The 15,098-nt window shown below is 43.1% G+C and overlaps 1 protein-coding gene across 1 annotated transcript in view; it reads left to right on the top strand.

Annotated features, from left to right (window-relative positions):
• The window catches only part of TAOK1 (TAO kinase 1), a 139,058-nt gene that overhangs the window by 98,701 nt on the left and 25,259 nt on the right, over nt 1-15,098 (top strand). Inside the window, exons 7-10 of the mRNA XM_068270103.1 lie at nt 1,339-1,435; nt 5,376-5,489; nt 7,923-8,014; nt 10,054-10,147. Coding sequence (XP_068126204.1) covers nt 1,339-1,435; nt 5,376-5,489; nt 7,923-8,014; nt 10,054-10,147 — 397 coding nt within the window. The remainder of the gene's footprint in view (nt 1-1,338; nt 1,436-5,375; nt 5,490-7,922; nt 8,015-10,053; nt 10,148-15,098) is intronic.

The raw sequence follows: 15,098 nt of genomic DNA, 5'->3' as shown, positions 1-15,098 counted from the left end.
AGGGAGTTTAGTTGCCCCAGTGTAGCCATGATAGTGCCCCAGTATAGCCATGATAGTGCCCCAGTATAGCCAGAATAGTTCCCCCAGTATAGCCAGAATAGTGCCCCAGTATAGCCAGAATAGTGCCCCAGTATAGCCAGAATAGTGCCCCAGTATAGCCAGTATAGTGCCCCAGTATAGCCAGTATAGTGCCCCAGTATAGCCAGTATAGTGCCCCAGTATAGCCAGTATAGTGCCCCAGTATAGCCAGTATAGTGCCCCAGTATAGCCAGAATAAGTGCCCCAGTATAGCCAGAATAAGTGCCCCAGTATAGCCAGAATAAGTGCCCCAGTATAGCCAGAATAAGTGCCCCAGTATAGCCAGAATAAGTGCCCCAGTATAGCCAGAATAAGTGCCCCAGTATAGCCAGAATAAGTGCCCCAGTATAGCCAGAATAAGTGCCCCAGTATAGCCAGTATAGTGCCCCAGTATAGTGGCCCCAGTATAGCCAGTATAGTGGCGCCAGTATAGTGGCCCAGTATAGCCAGTATAGTGGCCCAGTATAGCCAGTATAGTGGCCCAGTATAGCCAGTATAGTGGCCCAGTATAGTGGCCCAGTATAGCGGCCCAGTATAGCCAGAATAGTGGCCCAGTATAGCCAGAATAGTGCCCCCGGATAGCGCCCCGGTATAGCCAGGTTGTGGTCCCCGCCGCTGTTATTACCTTAACAGCGGCCGCTCTCCCCTCTCCGGCGCGTGTATCTATTCAAGCAGCGTATCTCCTGGCTGCTCTGTGTGTGATGCGCAGGAAGGAGGGCAGCGGCTTCCTGTAGCGGCGATATGTATCGCCGTTACTATGGTAACCGAGCCCTTCTTTCTGCGCATCACACAGAGCACCCGGGAGATACGCTGCTTGAATAAATACATGCCGTGGAGAGGGGAGAGCGGCCGCTGCTAAGGTAATAACAGCAGCGGCCGCGGGAACGGGCGGGAGGGGGGTTGAAGAGGACAGTCCTGCGGCCCAACTGGGAGCGTCCCGCGGACCACCAGTGGGCCGCGGACCACAGGTTGGGGATCCCCGCTATAGACCATCTCTGAGATAAGAAAAGCTGTAAAGCTATATACAATCACATGATAGGCTTCAAAATAATGCCTCAAACAATCCCTCAGATTGAAAGGGAGAGGAGGAGGGGCGGCTATTACTATTATTAAGCTTTATCTATAAACCACTAACATATTACTCAGCTCTGTACAATAATAGGGGAGACATTACAATATGAAACAATGTTACACAGGGACAATTATTCAGGTTGATATTTAATGTATAGATAATTTTATACACCATGTTATATTTTTCAGTACACAAAAAGCCATTGCAAGAGAACGAAATTGCCGCAATCACACATGGAGCACTGCAGGGATTAGCGTATTTGCATTCTCATAATTTAATCCATAGGTAAGTAAAAAAAACTGCCAAGCAAGTAGCATCTCACTCTGTGCATAGAGCTCTCAGAAACTGGCAGAACTAAAGTTGTCACCACCAATGATAATTTTCACAATGTAAATCAGGTGATGAGAGATTTTACAACGGACAAACACTGACTAAATAATCTATAAATTAATATTGCAAACAATAAGCGATTACGTTATTTTCACAACAGTTCCTCTTTAATGCTTTGATAATTCCACACCATCCTCCCCATATGGCAGCACACCTGGTACGGACAGGTTTTGGAGTAGTCCAACTTGTTACAGGGAATTCTCAGGCTTTTTCTTTAAAAAAACAAAACCAAAAAAAAAAAAAAAACTACTGAATGGTGATCAACTGCCAAAATAGTATGCAAACGAGAAGTGTGGCTGGCTGGTATCTTTGTGTAGAATCTTTCCAGGCAGTGCATTGTGTGCCCTGTAAAAACAGGATCGCAGTGGAGTGGGAACGGAGCAGTGCTTTTCAGCGCTGCTACATTTGGGCGCAGCCAGCGCTGCCATAGACTATAATGGGAATCTGTCTATAGCGGCGCTCAGTGAGTAACGTCGGCACCGTCAGGAGACGGAGCCGGAGTTGCTTAAAAAAAACACAATAATTCGGCCTCTAGCAATCGCTGGAAGCCGAATTATATCTTTCCCCCACTATCCATGGCGACCTGTAGGGGGAATAGTAATTAACACAGCCCGAACTTGTGCAGAAGCAGGATCAGCCATATACCGGCTGTATCCTGCGCCCAAGTCTACCGGCGCCATTTTCACATGTATGCAGTGGGAAGTCTTAAAGCGTGGTAGATATGCAGTGCTTACGGTGAAGCATACAGTTCAGGAAAAGTATGCTTCATTGCAACTGTATACATGCATGCTGTCTAGTAAGGCACTGCATGCCTTGAGTTATGCCAACAGATTTATTGCACTGCCAACACACCAGTATGAAAGTACCATTAAAATTGTAATTGCATCACATTAGCATATTGTCAGACACAACACGCTAATGTGAATATAGTCTAAACAAATACTCCTATGAGGGAATAGACTAGCCAAGTGATCTGCAAACTTGGCTCTCCAGCTGTTAAGGAACTACAAGTCCCACAATGCGTTTGCCTTTATGAATCATGACTCTGGTTGTCAGACTCCTGCAATGCATTGTGGGACTTGTAGTTCCTTAACAGCTGGAGAGCCAGGTTTGCAGATCACTGCTAGCCTAAAACGTTAAGATTTGTCAGATTTTTTTACTACGTACTGTAAATGACCACAACATGGGGGAAAAAAGGATTTTAATGTACAGTATATGAATCTGGGAGAAATTACTAATTAAATACATGTATTTTACATTTTAGAATATTTTGCAATAGTGGTCCTTTAAGTGGCTATTTACTTTCTGCCATATTATTTTTAACGAGCCTAATGTGCATGTTCGGTTCCATTCAGCAGAGCATGTGCTTTTTGCCTACAGGACTGTACATTTGAACAGTGGAGGAAAGAAAAATTCAGGGCTTTAAATAGCAGCCAGTTAAAATTTTGTTGCCGTGTTCTCAAGCATTTTAGGAAATAAAAGCTAACATTAGATTTGTTGCTATAGCAACACTCATTTTTGTCTCCCCTCTCCAAAGGTTATTGGTGAGGACAATCATTGACAGAATAAAAGTCTCTAAGTGTGCAAAGACTTTTGAATTCATTTTGACATTGGTTTAACAGATTGCATTTCAATGATAGGCCAGCTCTAGTTAAAGGTGGCCACACACTATACAATTTTTAAGATATCTATTCAATTTAAGAATTACGATTTATTTTTCTGATTGTACTATTTGAAAAAATCTGAAAAAATTTAAAACTCTGAAAAAAATTGCTTAAAGAGACTCTGTAACAAAATTTTCAGCCTTATTTCTTCTACCCTATAAGTAACTATACCTGGTCTAATGTGGTCTGTCTTACTGCAGCCTTTCCTAGTTGCACAGTGGCTGTATTATCTCTGTTATATAATCTATTCTTCTTTCCTCTGATGGCTTTTTCGGGCTCAGGCACTCAGGCAGGAATGTGCTGTTCTGCTTGTGACAGGATAGAAGCTATACACACCCTCTCCACGCCCCCTGCAGGCTCTGTGAGTCTCTGAGCTCCTCTCAGCCTATTACACTCTGGTTGGCATTGGCAGCCATGTCTTTTGTTTGTAAACACTCCCTTAAACTGGCAATTACAAGCCAGGAACACAGCAGAGAATGGCAGAAACAGCACAGAGGGGCCCAGGAGAACATAATGAATAGAATGGTATGCTTTTTATTGTAAGAATTTTAGAGTACAGGTTCTCTTTAAAGTGTATCCGAGATAAACGTTTACTCCTTGCATAGTTGTGTTCCTTACATATAGTTTATAGGGCATTCCTCAAGCCAAATATTTTTTTTTTTAATACTCAAATTCCCTATAAACTAAACAAGCCTCGCCCCCACAGCTCCTTTTGTGCCTTGGCAATCTTAGAGCAATGTAGCTAGGGCTTATGAGAGCTCAGTCTGGGCAGGAAGAGGAGTTGTTACTAGCCATAGATTTCAGAGGCAGAGGGAAGGAGGAGAGGGGATTGAGCTGAGGGCTGGAGATGCTATATGCTTGCCTGTGTAATGTGACAAGCAGAACATGGCTGCTGTCATTGTATCACAGGAATAAATAATCATATGCAGTTGAAGCTGTTTGCAGCTAGATTTGCTGTGTAAACTATCTACATTTTAGATAAGATATATAGACAAGTTACTTGTTATAGATAGTTTTTCACCTCACATCTGCTTTAAGTCTATACATTGAGAAATTGACAATCTACCCTACACCATTAAAATTTTATTTAAAAAAAAAAAAAAAAAATTGATCAGAAAAATTCACCACTCCTGATTTATATAAAAAAATTTTTTTTTTCATTTTTGTCGTTTTTATCAAATTGCCGTAAAATGTAATCCGTTTATTGTATCACATATGGCCACTTTTAGGCGGTGTTCCAAGTACAGTGAAAACCATACTTTTTTTTTTTTTTTTGTCCGTTTTACCGTATTGAAAAACTGACAGTGAATGGATCCTATTTTGTGAATAGAATCGGTTTGCAAAGGATCGGTTTTGATAAGTGGACTGCGCTTTTGTGCTACCTACAATTTTTCTAGCAGAGCGGATGCATTATCCATATAGCCATAAAAGGGGGGGGGGGGGGGGGATTGGGTAGTGGTGGCAATAGGGGGAGGGGCACAGGAAAGAGGTGGGGTTATAAAGAGTAATGGAGAAGAAATGGAGGTGGAAGATGGTGGAAAAGAATGGATAAGGCAAATGGATGAGTAAGCAAGAAGAACGTTATCTGGGGGAGGGGGGGGGGGGGTGGCAGGCTGAAAAGGGGGGAGGGGGGGAGAGGAGAGAAAAATCTGTGAATTTGTGCATTGATCGATAGATACAAAACCATTCCAGAATGCATGTAGATATTAACCATACATTTTTTAAAAAAGGATGCAAAGGAGAAATCTATATTGAACCCACATGGTATTCTACTTTCCATCTGACAAATCCATTTTATTCTCTCTAATAATTTGTGTGAGATCCCGCCCCTTGCTAAAACAGCACCACTCCTGAATCCCGCCTACTGCCACCATGATGGTTACTCAAGAAACTCAGCAGCCAGCGACAGTCATGAATATTTGTGTTGCTGGAGCTTCATGTACTGTACTATGGAGAGGGACGGAAGCTGCAGGCGGAAATAATTTGCACTGATGGTGCATTGATGTGATGTGTCTGACAGAAGATGGAAGGGTTCCTGTGCAGACAGCAGAATGTCAAATTACCTGATCATGAATGCTCATTTTGGTCCTCTGTATTTAATTTCCTGTAAATGCTCTTGAAACTATTGTAAATCATTAAATTATTTGATATCCTCTGTTTCTCTTCTCTAGAGATATAAAGGCAGGCAACATACTTCTTACAGAGCCAGGCCAAGTAAAGCTTGCCGACTTTGGGTCCGCTTCTATAGCCTCTCCAGCCAATTCGTTTGTGGGGACTCCATATTGGTAAGCAGTTTCTCATTTCATTGCTTGCATTTCATCTATACTTGTGAGATTACTTCCTAACAGATAGTTGTGTTGCTATGGAAACTGTAGCCCACATCTGAAAGTATAGGCTGACATCATGTCATATAATTGTCAGTTTGCATTCTTAATGGGCACTAATAATTTTGGTGGGATTGTCAGACAGGCAGCTGGAAAAATATACTGCAAGAAGTAAGGTTTTCACATTCACAACACTTGAGAATAATAATGGACAGCAGAAGTGTAGGCATGTGGTTGTTGAATTCAAACCCTATACTCAACGTTTAATCCCAGGATACATATTGGTAAATCGGGATGTGTTTGGCAATATAACATGTCAGAAGGATTAACTATGATAAGAATGAATGTTTTCTATTTATAAATCTGACACATTGCCCATGCCCAAAAATAACTACAAAGCTGAAGGTTGCAAAATATTTTTTAAGATGTGTTTTTAAGATAATGAAAAATGACCGGCACCATCCGTAGTCTTTTGCTCTTTTATTGCATTGATAGATTGAACATGGCCATCAGCAACGTTTCGGAGATACAACCCCTTTATCAAGCAAGGCTCAGAATAAACATATATCTCAGTCACATCATTTATATACACACATGTCAGGGCGAGCTGCCTATCAAGTGCAGTAAAACTACTGCCCAATCACATAGGTCCATATTACACACGGTCCAATGGACGAGCAGACATACAGTTCCCCATCAGGTCCGTGTGTAATATGGACCTATGTGATTGGGCAGTAGTTTTACTGCACTTGGCAGCTCTGCGCTTGGCAGCTCGCCCTGACATGTGTGTATATAAATGATGTGACTGAGATATATGTTTATTCTGAGCCTTGCTTGATAAAGGAGTTGTATCTCCGAAACGTTGCTGATGGCCATGTTTAATCTATCAATGCAATAAAAGAGCAAAAGACTACGGATGGTGCCGGTCATTCTTCATTATCTTGGATATTTCTGCAGTGCTGGCAGATAGACCGAGGGACATCCTATCAGGAAGCAAAAGAGTGCTGCACTTTCACCATTCATTTAAGATGTGTTTTTAAAATGGGGAAAACATAAGTTGCGTAAAAAGAATCCTGTCATGCATGATGGAATCATGGAGAGTGGCCACTGCTGACCTCCTCTTGGAATGAATAGTCTAGCTGTTGTGATGCTCAACTGAATCCGGTATACAGATGAGGCGTACTAGAAAAGTATCCAGAACTCTTGTTCCAGGGCCTTTACTCATGCTAGGCGGTCCTCAGCCAAGGTGGAGGGTCCCGGCCGTGTCTAATGAAGATTTAGTGTGTGTACAGCGTCTACGGATCCTCCCCAATGCTATTGCTCTCATTCTCACCCCACCCACTCCATGCCACTTTGTCAGCTCATCTCCCCCCTCCATAGCAACAGAACACGTCCGTACAGAAGTGAAGCTTCAAGAGAGGAAAGGAACTCCCCACACTCACTGCAATAAAAGGGAAACTATTGACACGCTGAGTGCTGTTTGCTATGCACAACTCTGCCTCCAAGTAAAATGTAAACAGTCCAACTATGAATTCCAATACAAACGTGGGCACTAGTGTTTCCAGCAACTGGTTTATTGCACATCAGTGTGTAAAAAGCAGATAGCAGCAGTGCACATGGACGAGGGGCTTCTATGTGTGGGACATCTGAAAGGGTGATGTACAATGATTTTATTATTCATGTGCACTGCTGCTATCTGCTTTTTAAACACCGATGTTTAACAAACTAGTTGCTGGAATCACATTTTACATGGAGGTACGTAAAGTTTCTGTTGGAATTCAACTTTAGTGCAGAAGTCAGCCCCAAACAGTCGCCTGAAGTGTTAAATCCTAACAGGGTGTGCTGTAACTCACTTAATTCCACACACTTCCGTGACCACTCGCATGTACCTCCACCAACTCTGCATCTAGTGATGTGTGTATTGATCAAGAATTACCCTGTGGTCGCTGTGAGGCAATTGCACTGATTACAGGTGGAAAATTGTAATAAAATGTTCTGGTTCTCAAGGGGGCAAAGCACCTTGGTTCTAAAGGAGTTGACCAGACTGCCTACTGAACTCCATGTCAATTTGTTCAGCCGTGCATTGTCACATATATAGTGTTTAAATATTTAATTGGAGTTGTCTATGAATGCACAAGGATGCTTTTTCAGACATTTTCTATATCCTTAATCAGCTAGGAAATTACTTATTCAGGGTTTCTTATACATTATTTTTATCAAAGTTTTATTATAGTTAATGGACTGTGACAAATTCAGGTACCCCCTGAGCCTAACCGGCATTCTCACTGGGTTATGTATACAGCATATTGACTGTCTAGGTTGCATGAGATTTTTTTCCTTTACATGGGACATGACTGTGGCAATCAAACCCTATTGATTTTTTTTCCTCTTTAGGATGGCCCCTGAAGTAATCTTAGCCATGGATGAAGGGCAGTATGATGGAAAAGTGGATGTATGGTCTTTGGGGATCACTTGTATTGAACTAGGTACTTACACATTATTGGTATTCAGAACTGCTGCCTGATATCTGAAATTTAACATCACCCTTTTTTTTAATAATGCTTACTCCGATTTGTAGAAAACAAACACAAAAAACCTTAATAAGCATTTACCAATGCCTTTAACAGAATATAGCATATTACTAACACTTTTCACTAAACATTGGATAGGGTTTTTTTTTTTTTTTTTTGGCTACTAGCAATATAACAGATTAAGAACTCCCTTTCATTTTTTCAGAAATCGCCTTAGTGATGTAGAGCTTGGACAATGTACAAATAGTCCCTTCTGTGCAATACATTTTTATCTTGGCTTCATTTATTTAACAACTTATACATTGACAGTTTTCAGTCTTATATTTCATTGATAAAGTTGTAAAAATGGAATGTTCTGTAACATTACTACCACTGTAATCCTACTCCTTGTGTTTTCAGAGTGCTGCTTTAGAAACAACCCCATACTCTACCATTTTGTGTTGCTTTTTATTCCTATCATCACATTCTTCTTTTGTTAGTAATGAAAGTGAAGGTGTGGTTATGCCCAGCGGTGCACTGTGGGAAGGTGAATTAGTGGCCAAGAAAGTACACGGCTATGCCCAGTGCTACAGTTCAATGGTCTCCTTACAGTGAAATGATGCCATTTAGGCCTGGGACCCACAGGAGCGCTTTTCAGACTCCAGAAATCCCAGCAGTCTTTGGAATGGCAAAGCACTATGATTTTCATCCTGATTTCCCAGAGCGATCACTATTCGTCCACAATTGCTGTGAATGCATTAGCTTCTGGAAAGTCACAAGAATGCTGCAGGACTCGTCATTGCTTAGCACTTTTCAATCTGCTGACAATTCCGAAGTGTGGCTGAAAGAACTGCTGTGGGTCCCAGCCCTAAGGCCCGCGGCCCAGTAGATATTGAAAATAGTTCTCAAAAACGCTACAGTTTTTTGCCCCTTAACAACCAGAACTTTTTGGAGTGATTTCAGGGAATGTGATTTTGAACCCTGCATTCCCTGAATGAGATGGCCCTAAAATGCTGCGGCCCGATCGCTGATCGCAAACTTTGGTGTTTTGGTTAGGGGAATCATGCTTTTAGGGTCCCATTGCCGAAGCGTTTTGCCAATCGCCGCCAATTAGCAAACATTCCTGAAAGCACAGGAGTGGGCACCAGGCCTTATGGTCTGTTTCCACTACACACAGATTGGACGCAGAAAAACTGACTCCAATGAATGCCTATAGCCCTGTTTCCACTAAATGCGATTTTTCTGATGCAGATAGGCATTCATTGGAGTCAGTTTTTCTGCATCCAATCTGTGTGTAGTGGAAACAGGCCCTTAAAGTGAACCTCCGGACTAAAAATCTACTCAGCAGAGCTGAAAAGGCTTGGTGTTTCTTTAACAGTTTCACAGCATCAGAACTTTTTTTCTTACCAAAGCATAATTTTTAGCTGCATTTTTAGCTAAGCTCCACCCATCAAAGAAAACCGCCCAGGCTTTTTTCCCCTGATGCTGTGCAAAGCATGATGGGATTTCCTATGTTGTTGTTCTCGTTGCCTAGCAACTGGTAGGCGTCATCAGCACACAGTATAGTTGGAACTGTCTTATGCTCCCTGTCACCTCCTTTCAACCAAAAAGATGGCTGCCCTCATGAAATCACAAACATTTGCCTGTTCTTTTAAAACAGGGTGGGTAAGAGATTATATTACCTATATATTTTAGTTAACATAACTAATGCAACTTAATGACAGTATGTTTGTTTAGGCTGAAGTTCTCTTTAACGTTCACTCGTAGGCATCTGAATCCTAGGCCCATACCATGCTTTCCTTGTGACACTGCCTGCCTTCATCAATTGGTTGCAGATTAAGCTGGGAGGTGACCTAAGTTTCTGTAATCAGAAAATGGGTGTTTCAAAGGGAATATCAGGTTGTAAGACACCTGTCGCTAAATACACAGCCAGCTTCACATATTGTATGCTGAATATATGCACTAAAAGGGAAAATGTTGTTCTATTAGTGATTGCTATTATTGTTTCTCTACAGCCGAAAGGAAACCTCCCTTGTTTAATATGAATGCAATGAGTGCCTTATACCACATAGCGCAGAATGAATCTCCCACACTTCAGTCTAGTGAATGGTGAGTACCTCCCATAAATAAACTAGCTACGTGTTGTTGTTCACTGGCATTGTGCGTTTCCCAGAGTTGTCTCCAATAATAGTATAAAAAAAAAAGTAGTTGTATTTTAGATGTCTTTTTTACTTATTTAAAGTGAATAACAATAACCTTTCTATAGCGTTTTTTTCCAATAGGACTCAAAGCGCTTAAATGGGAATCGACCCCCTCCCCCTCCCCCCCAAAAAGCGCTTAAATGGGAATCGACCCCCCCCCCCCCCCCCCCCAAAAAAGCCAGATGCTTAAGGAGAGAGAAGACTCTGGGTCCTATAGAGCCACCCCGCTCCTCTCTCTGTCCCCGTTCCAGCGCTGGCTTCCCAGTAGCAGTATTCGACCAGTTTGGTCAAATACTGCTCTCTCTGCTGCAGAAGTCTTTGGGAGCCCGAATGCTCCCCTAACACGGACCGCTCCATACTGCGCGCACGTGAGTGCCCTCTCTTGCACACTCACACGTACGCAGTATGCAGCCGCCTGTGTTCGGGAGGACTCTGCTCCCAAAGACTTCTGAAGTCCCCTGCGGCGGGTGATTCAAATGGAGGAGCTGCCATTGCAATGAGGGCACCGGGAGAGGAGAGGACCCAGAGCCTTCCCTCTCCATAGGTAAGTATCTGTTTTTTTTTTTTTTCCTCGTACAATTCCCAATAACGTTAAGTAAATTTGGATATTTATATTTTTCATTTATCCTTGTTGGGAGCACTCTGCATATGCGCACTACATAGTTTTGAAGTACTGCTCAGGCTCAGAGCGCTCCGGGCCCGCACAATCAAGAACATGCATCGCTGGGCAGCACCTGCGCAGTGGGCACCGACTCTCCTGACTTGGAAGTAGCTTCGGTGGGACATTAGGCCTTAATAAAGGGGGATAGAGGAGAACAGGGGGAGCGGTGGGCATGAGGAGAGCCTCCTACACTTGCCTGCTCCCCCCCAGTTTTGAAAAAGGCTTTAAGTTTTTAAGGGTTTTTTTTTTTTTTGTTTTTTTTTTTAACTTTCAGTATGAAATACTACAAATTAACCTTTGTTTGTTGTTGCTCCATCTGCATTTCCACCTTGTGTGTTTTTGTGGACAGATTTAAGAAGCTACAAGAAATGGCCAAAATGCAGCTTTTTAAAGATTTGTTTAGAGTGGGAAACGGCTGTCCTTCTGTGTGATTAAGGTTTACTGCAATGGCAGAATGCAGTGGCGTTTTGCTTAGCAGGAATATTAGGTTACATCTTGAGATGAGCATGATAATGGTCTGGGCACTGTGCTTGCTTCACACATGATCTCCCTTCCACGTCCACACCCAGTTCTCAGTGTGGAATTACACTGCCAGATTCTGGAAGCTGGCAGGATCCTGAATTACTGTGAGCATGTGATACCTTCTCTGTAATCACAGCCACAGAGCATTTATGGCATTTTATTTTCTTTGGTTCCGATTCTGGTCACCACCCAGTAAGTGAGCAGTCTCCATTGAGCTGTGGTTGGTATGCTGGCGACTAGCCTAGCTTGTTCCTGGAAATATGATAACATATCTTTGCTTGTGTCATAAGAATAATATCCCAAACTGCTTAGGTACTATCATGTAAACCCTTACAAGGAAGTTGCTGCTGCTGGTTTTAGATTAGTGTTTATGTATAGCTTAAAGCAACACAACAATGCACAATTTTCATGTCTCTCCCGTAACAGAATGAATCCCCTTCTGTGCAGATTGCTTCAAATTGCATTAGGGCAGGTTCACATTGGGGCGATTCTTCTGCACTTTGCTGATCGGCAGCGATCAGAAAAGCGCTGCTAAAATGTATCCCTATGAATGCATTCAAACTGTAGCGGTTTTGATTAATCGCAAATGCGCTGCATGCAGCATTGGGGGGGGGGGGGGGGATATTTAGGGTGTCCATTAGTTATAATAGCTCACCTAAAAAAGCAGATCTAATCCTGTTGTAGGTGTTCAGGAAGTGGGAGCACATTGGTTAAAGGTTGGCAGGGGGAGGACCCGACCTACCAAACAAAGAAGGAAACGAAGAGCAGTAGCTTGCAATGATGATTGAATCTGTCCAATCCCTTTTTGTGAAGTATGATTATAATAGGATAACAATCAACATAAAACTTTTTTTTTTATTTTTTTTATATATATACTGTGTATTAGGGTTCAACATACCACTAGTACTAGAAGCAGTTTATTTCTATACACACCTCTCCTTCTGCTTTAAAGTGTACCTGAGGCGACATGTGACATGAGATAAACGTGTATGTACAGTGCAAATAATTTTAATAACCAAGCTGTTTTATTTTGCCGCCTGCAAGAGTTAATTTTTAGGCATGGACGTGACAGCTTCTGTCTTGTTGGTATTTTGTCAGGAATATAGTCATCTTGACTACTAAGCAAATTGCAGGCATAAACGTTTTCCTGTCAAAATACAACTTCTTAGAGCAGAGGGAGATCGAAAAAGGTAAATAGGTTCATGTATTTTAATTTTGGGACACTTAACCCTCTGGGGGATAATCCCGAGCTGAGCTCGGGGTAAGCCGCCACAGAGGATTTCTCAGGCCCTGGTGGGCCGATTTGCATAATTTTTTTTTTGTTGCACGCAGCTAGCACTTTGCTAGCTGCGTGTATATACCGATCGCCGCCGCTCCGCGCTGATTCGCTGCTACCGCCGCTCCCCCCCAAGACCCCGTGCGCAGCCTGGCCAATCAGTGCCAGGCAGCGCTGAGGGGTGGATCGGGACTCCCTCTGACGTCACGACGTCGTTGACGTCATCCCGATCGTCGCCATGGCGACGGGGAAGCCAAACAGGAAATCCCGTTCTGAACGGGATTTCCTGTTTGCTTTGATTGCCGGAGGCTATCAGAGGGGGTGGGGGGATGCCGCTGCACAGCGGCTATCATGTAGCGAGCCCTGGGCGATATAATTGTATCCCCCAGGAGGTTAATAGGCTGCCACTGAGCAGAGCCAACAAAACATTAATTCCACTTACTAAATGTTAAAATATGAAATAAAACCATGGGATATCTAAAAAAGGGTAATTTTTAGGAGTAGGAGGATACATACAATTCTCATCAGTTTATTTTCACCTCGGGTTCACTTTAACATTGGCAGACCTGACAGACTGAGCCATTTCCTGCACAGGGGAGTTAGCAACTTCTCAGTGTATACTCTAGTAAACACCTTGCTAAAATAAACTTTTACAGGTGGAAAGGGGTTAAAGATTTTCAGCAATGTGTGTTTTTGGGTCTTCATTCCTTTACACAGCTCTCAAAGGCATTCCTGTTTATCAATGTGTAGCCAGAATTGTCCTTTAATTTAGATTATACAATTAAGGTGGCCATACATCTGGTGACTTGACGGCCAATCGACCATCCAATACGATTATTATAATCGAACTGGATGGCCCATCAATGTGTTCAATTTGGTTACGAAAATTGGTTGCATGCTGCAAGATGTTGCTCGATCGGGTGCGTGGCGGTAACTGCATGCAATTTCCCGACGAACGCGATGAAACCCCCGACGCTGTCGCCCTAATCATTAGGGCCTAATGTAAATGTGCCCCCGTGTAAAGTGTATACATTACCTGTCCACGGCCTGCGCTTGTCCCTCTGCTGCTCCTGGCACATTCCCCTCTCCATACATGCACGTCCCATGTGGTTTCCTAGTAAGGTGCGTGTGTTGTCACGTGAGCCCTTAGTAGAAAACCAAGTGGGACGCGTGTGTATGCAGGTATGGAAGCCAGCAGGGGACAAGCGGAGGCCACGGAGAGGTAATGTATACACTTTATACAGGGCATCGGGAGGACATACATTACGGAGGTATACTGTTGAGGTGAACGTATGATAACAAAAACACAGAAGCTAGAAATCCCCCATATGAAAATAGTAAAACCATGCACTGAACGGAAAAATTATGCAACAGGATGTGAAGAAAATACAAAATCTTTATTCATAAGCCAACCATAATCTAAAAACAATTTAAAAGCAAGGCAGCCAGACCTGGGCCTTTTGGCCCCTAATATACAATAATCAATGTAAACCCTGCGTATCAGTTGGTAATAATATTAATAATAATCCTGTGTGCGACTTATCCAGGGATCTCTTATGGTAAAAAATATATGTATGTAATAGATATGAGAAAAATGTGCCACCACAAAAAAATAAAAAAAAATATATAAGCAATGTGGAAATAATGTGGCACCGTGTAGTACAGAGATATCACTAGATGATCACACACATGTACATATATATGAGTATAACACGTTCTCCCTTAATAGCTGCCACTGGTACAATAAAGTGCATGTGCAATTCAATATGAAAATACATATCATGTCTATTAATGGTGAAAATTAATCCAAGAAAATAATGAAGGTAAAAAAAAAGGGGGAGGGGGGAGAGGGGGAGGAGGATGAGGTAGGCAAGTGAAAAATTAGCAGCTAAATATACAAGAGGGAAGGTTCCCTTAACCACCCTGGCGTTCTGATTAAATCGCCAGGGTGGCTGCGGGAGGGTTTTTTTTAAATAAAAAAAAAAAAACTATTTCATGCAGCCAACTGAAAGTTGGCTGCATGAAAGCCCACTAGAGGGCGCTCCGGAGGCGTTCTTCCGATCGCCTCCGGCGGCCAGAAGTAACACGGAAGGCCGCAATAAGCGGCCTTCGGTGTTTCGCTTACCTCGTCGCCATGGCGACGAGCGGAGTGACGTCATGGACGTCAGCCGACGTCCTGACGTCAGCCGCCTCCGATCCAGCCCTTAGCGCTGGCCGGAACTGTTTGTTCCGGCTACGCTGGGCTCGGGCGGCTGGGGGGACCCTCTTTCGCCGCTGCACGCGGCGGATCGCCGCGTTGCAGCGGCGATCAGGCAGCACACGCGGCTGGCAAAGTGCCGGCTGCGTGTGCTGCTTTTTATTTCATTAAAATCGGCCCAGCAGGGCCTGAGCGGCAGCCTC

Source organism: Hyperolius riggenbachi, chromosome 2 (genome assembly GCF_040937935.1).
Source record: "Hyperolius riggenbachi isolate aHypRig1 chromosome 2, aHypRig1.pri, whole genome shotgun sequence".
Taxonomy (NCBI): Eukaryota; Metazoa; Chordata; class Amphibia; order Anura; family Hyperoliidae; genus Hyperolius; species Hyperolius riggenbachi.
This window is presented reverse-complemented; position numbering and strand designations above follow the sequence as displayed.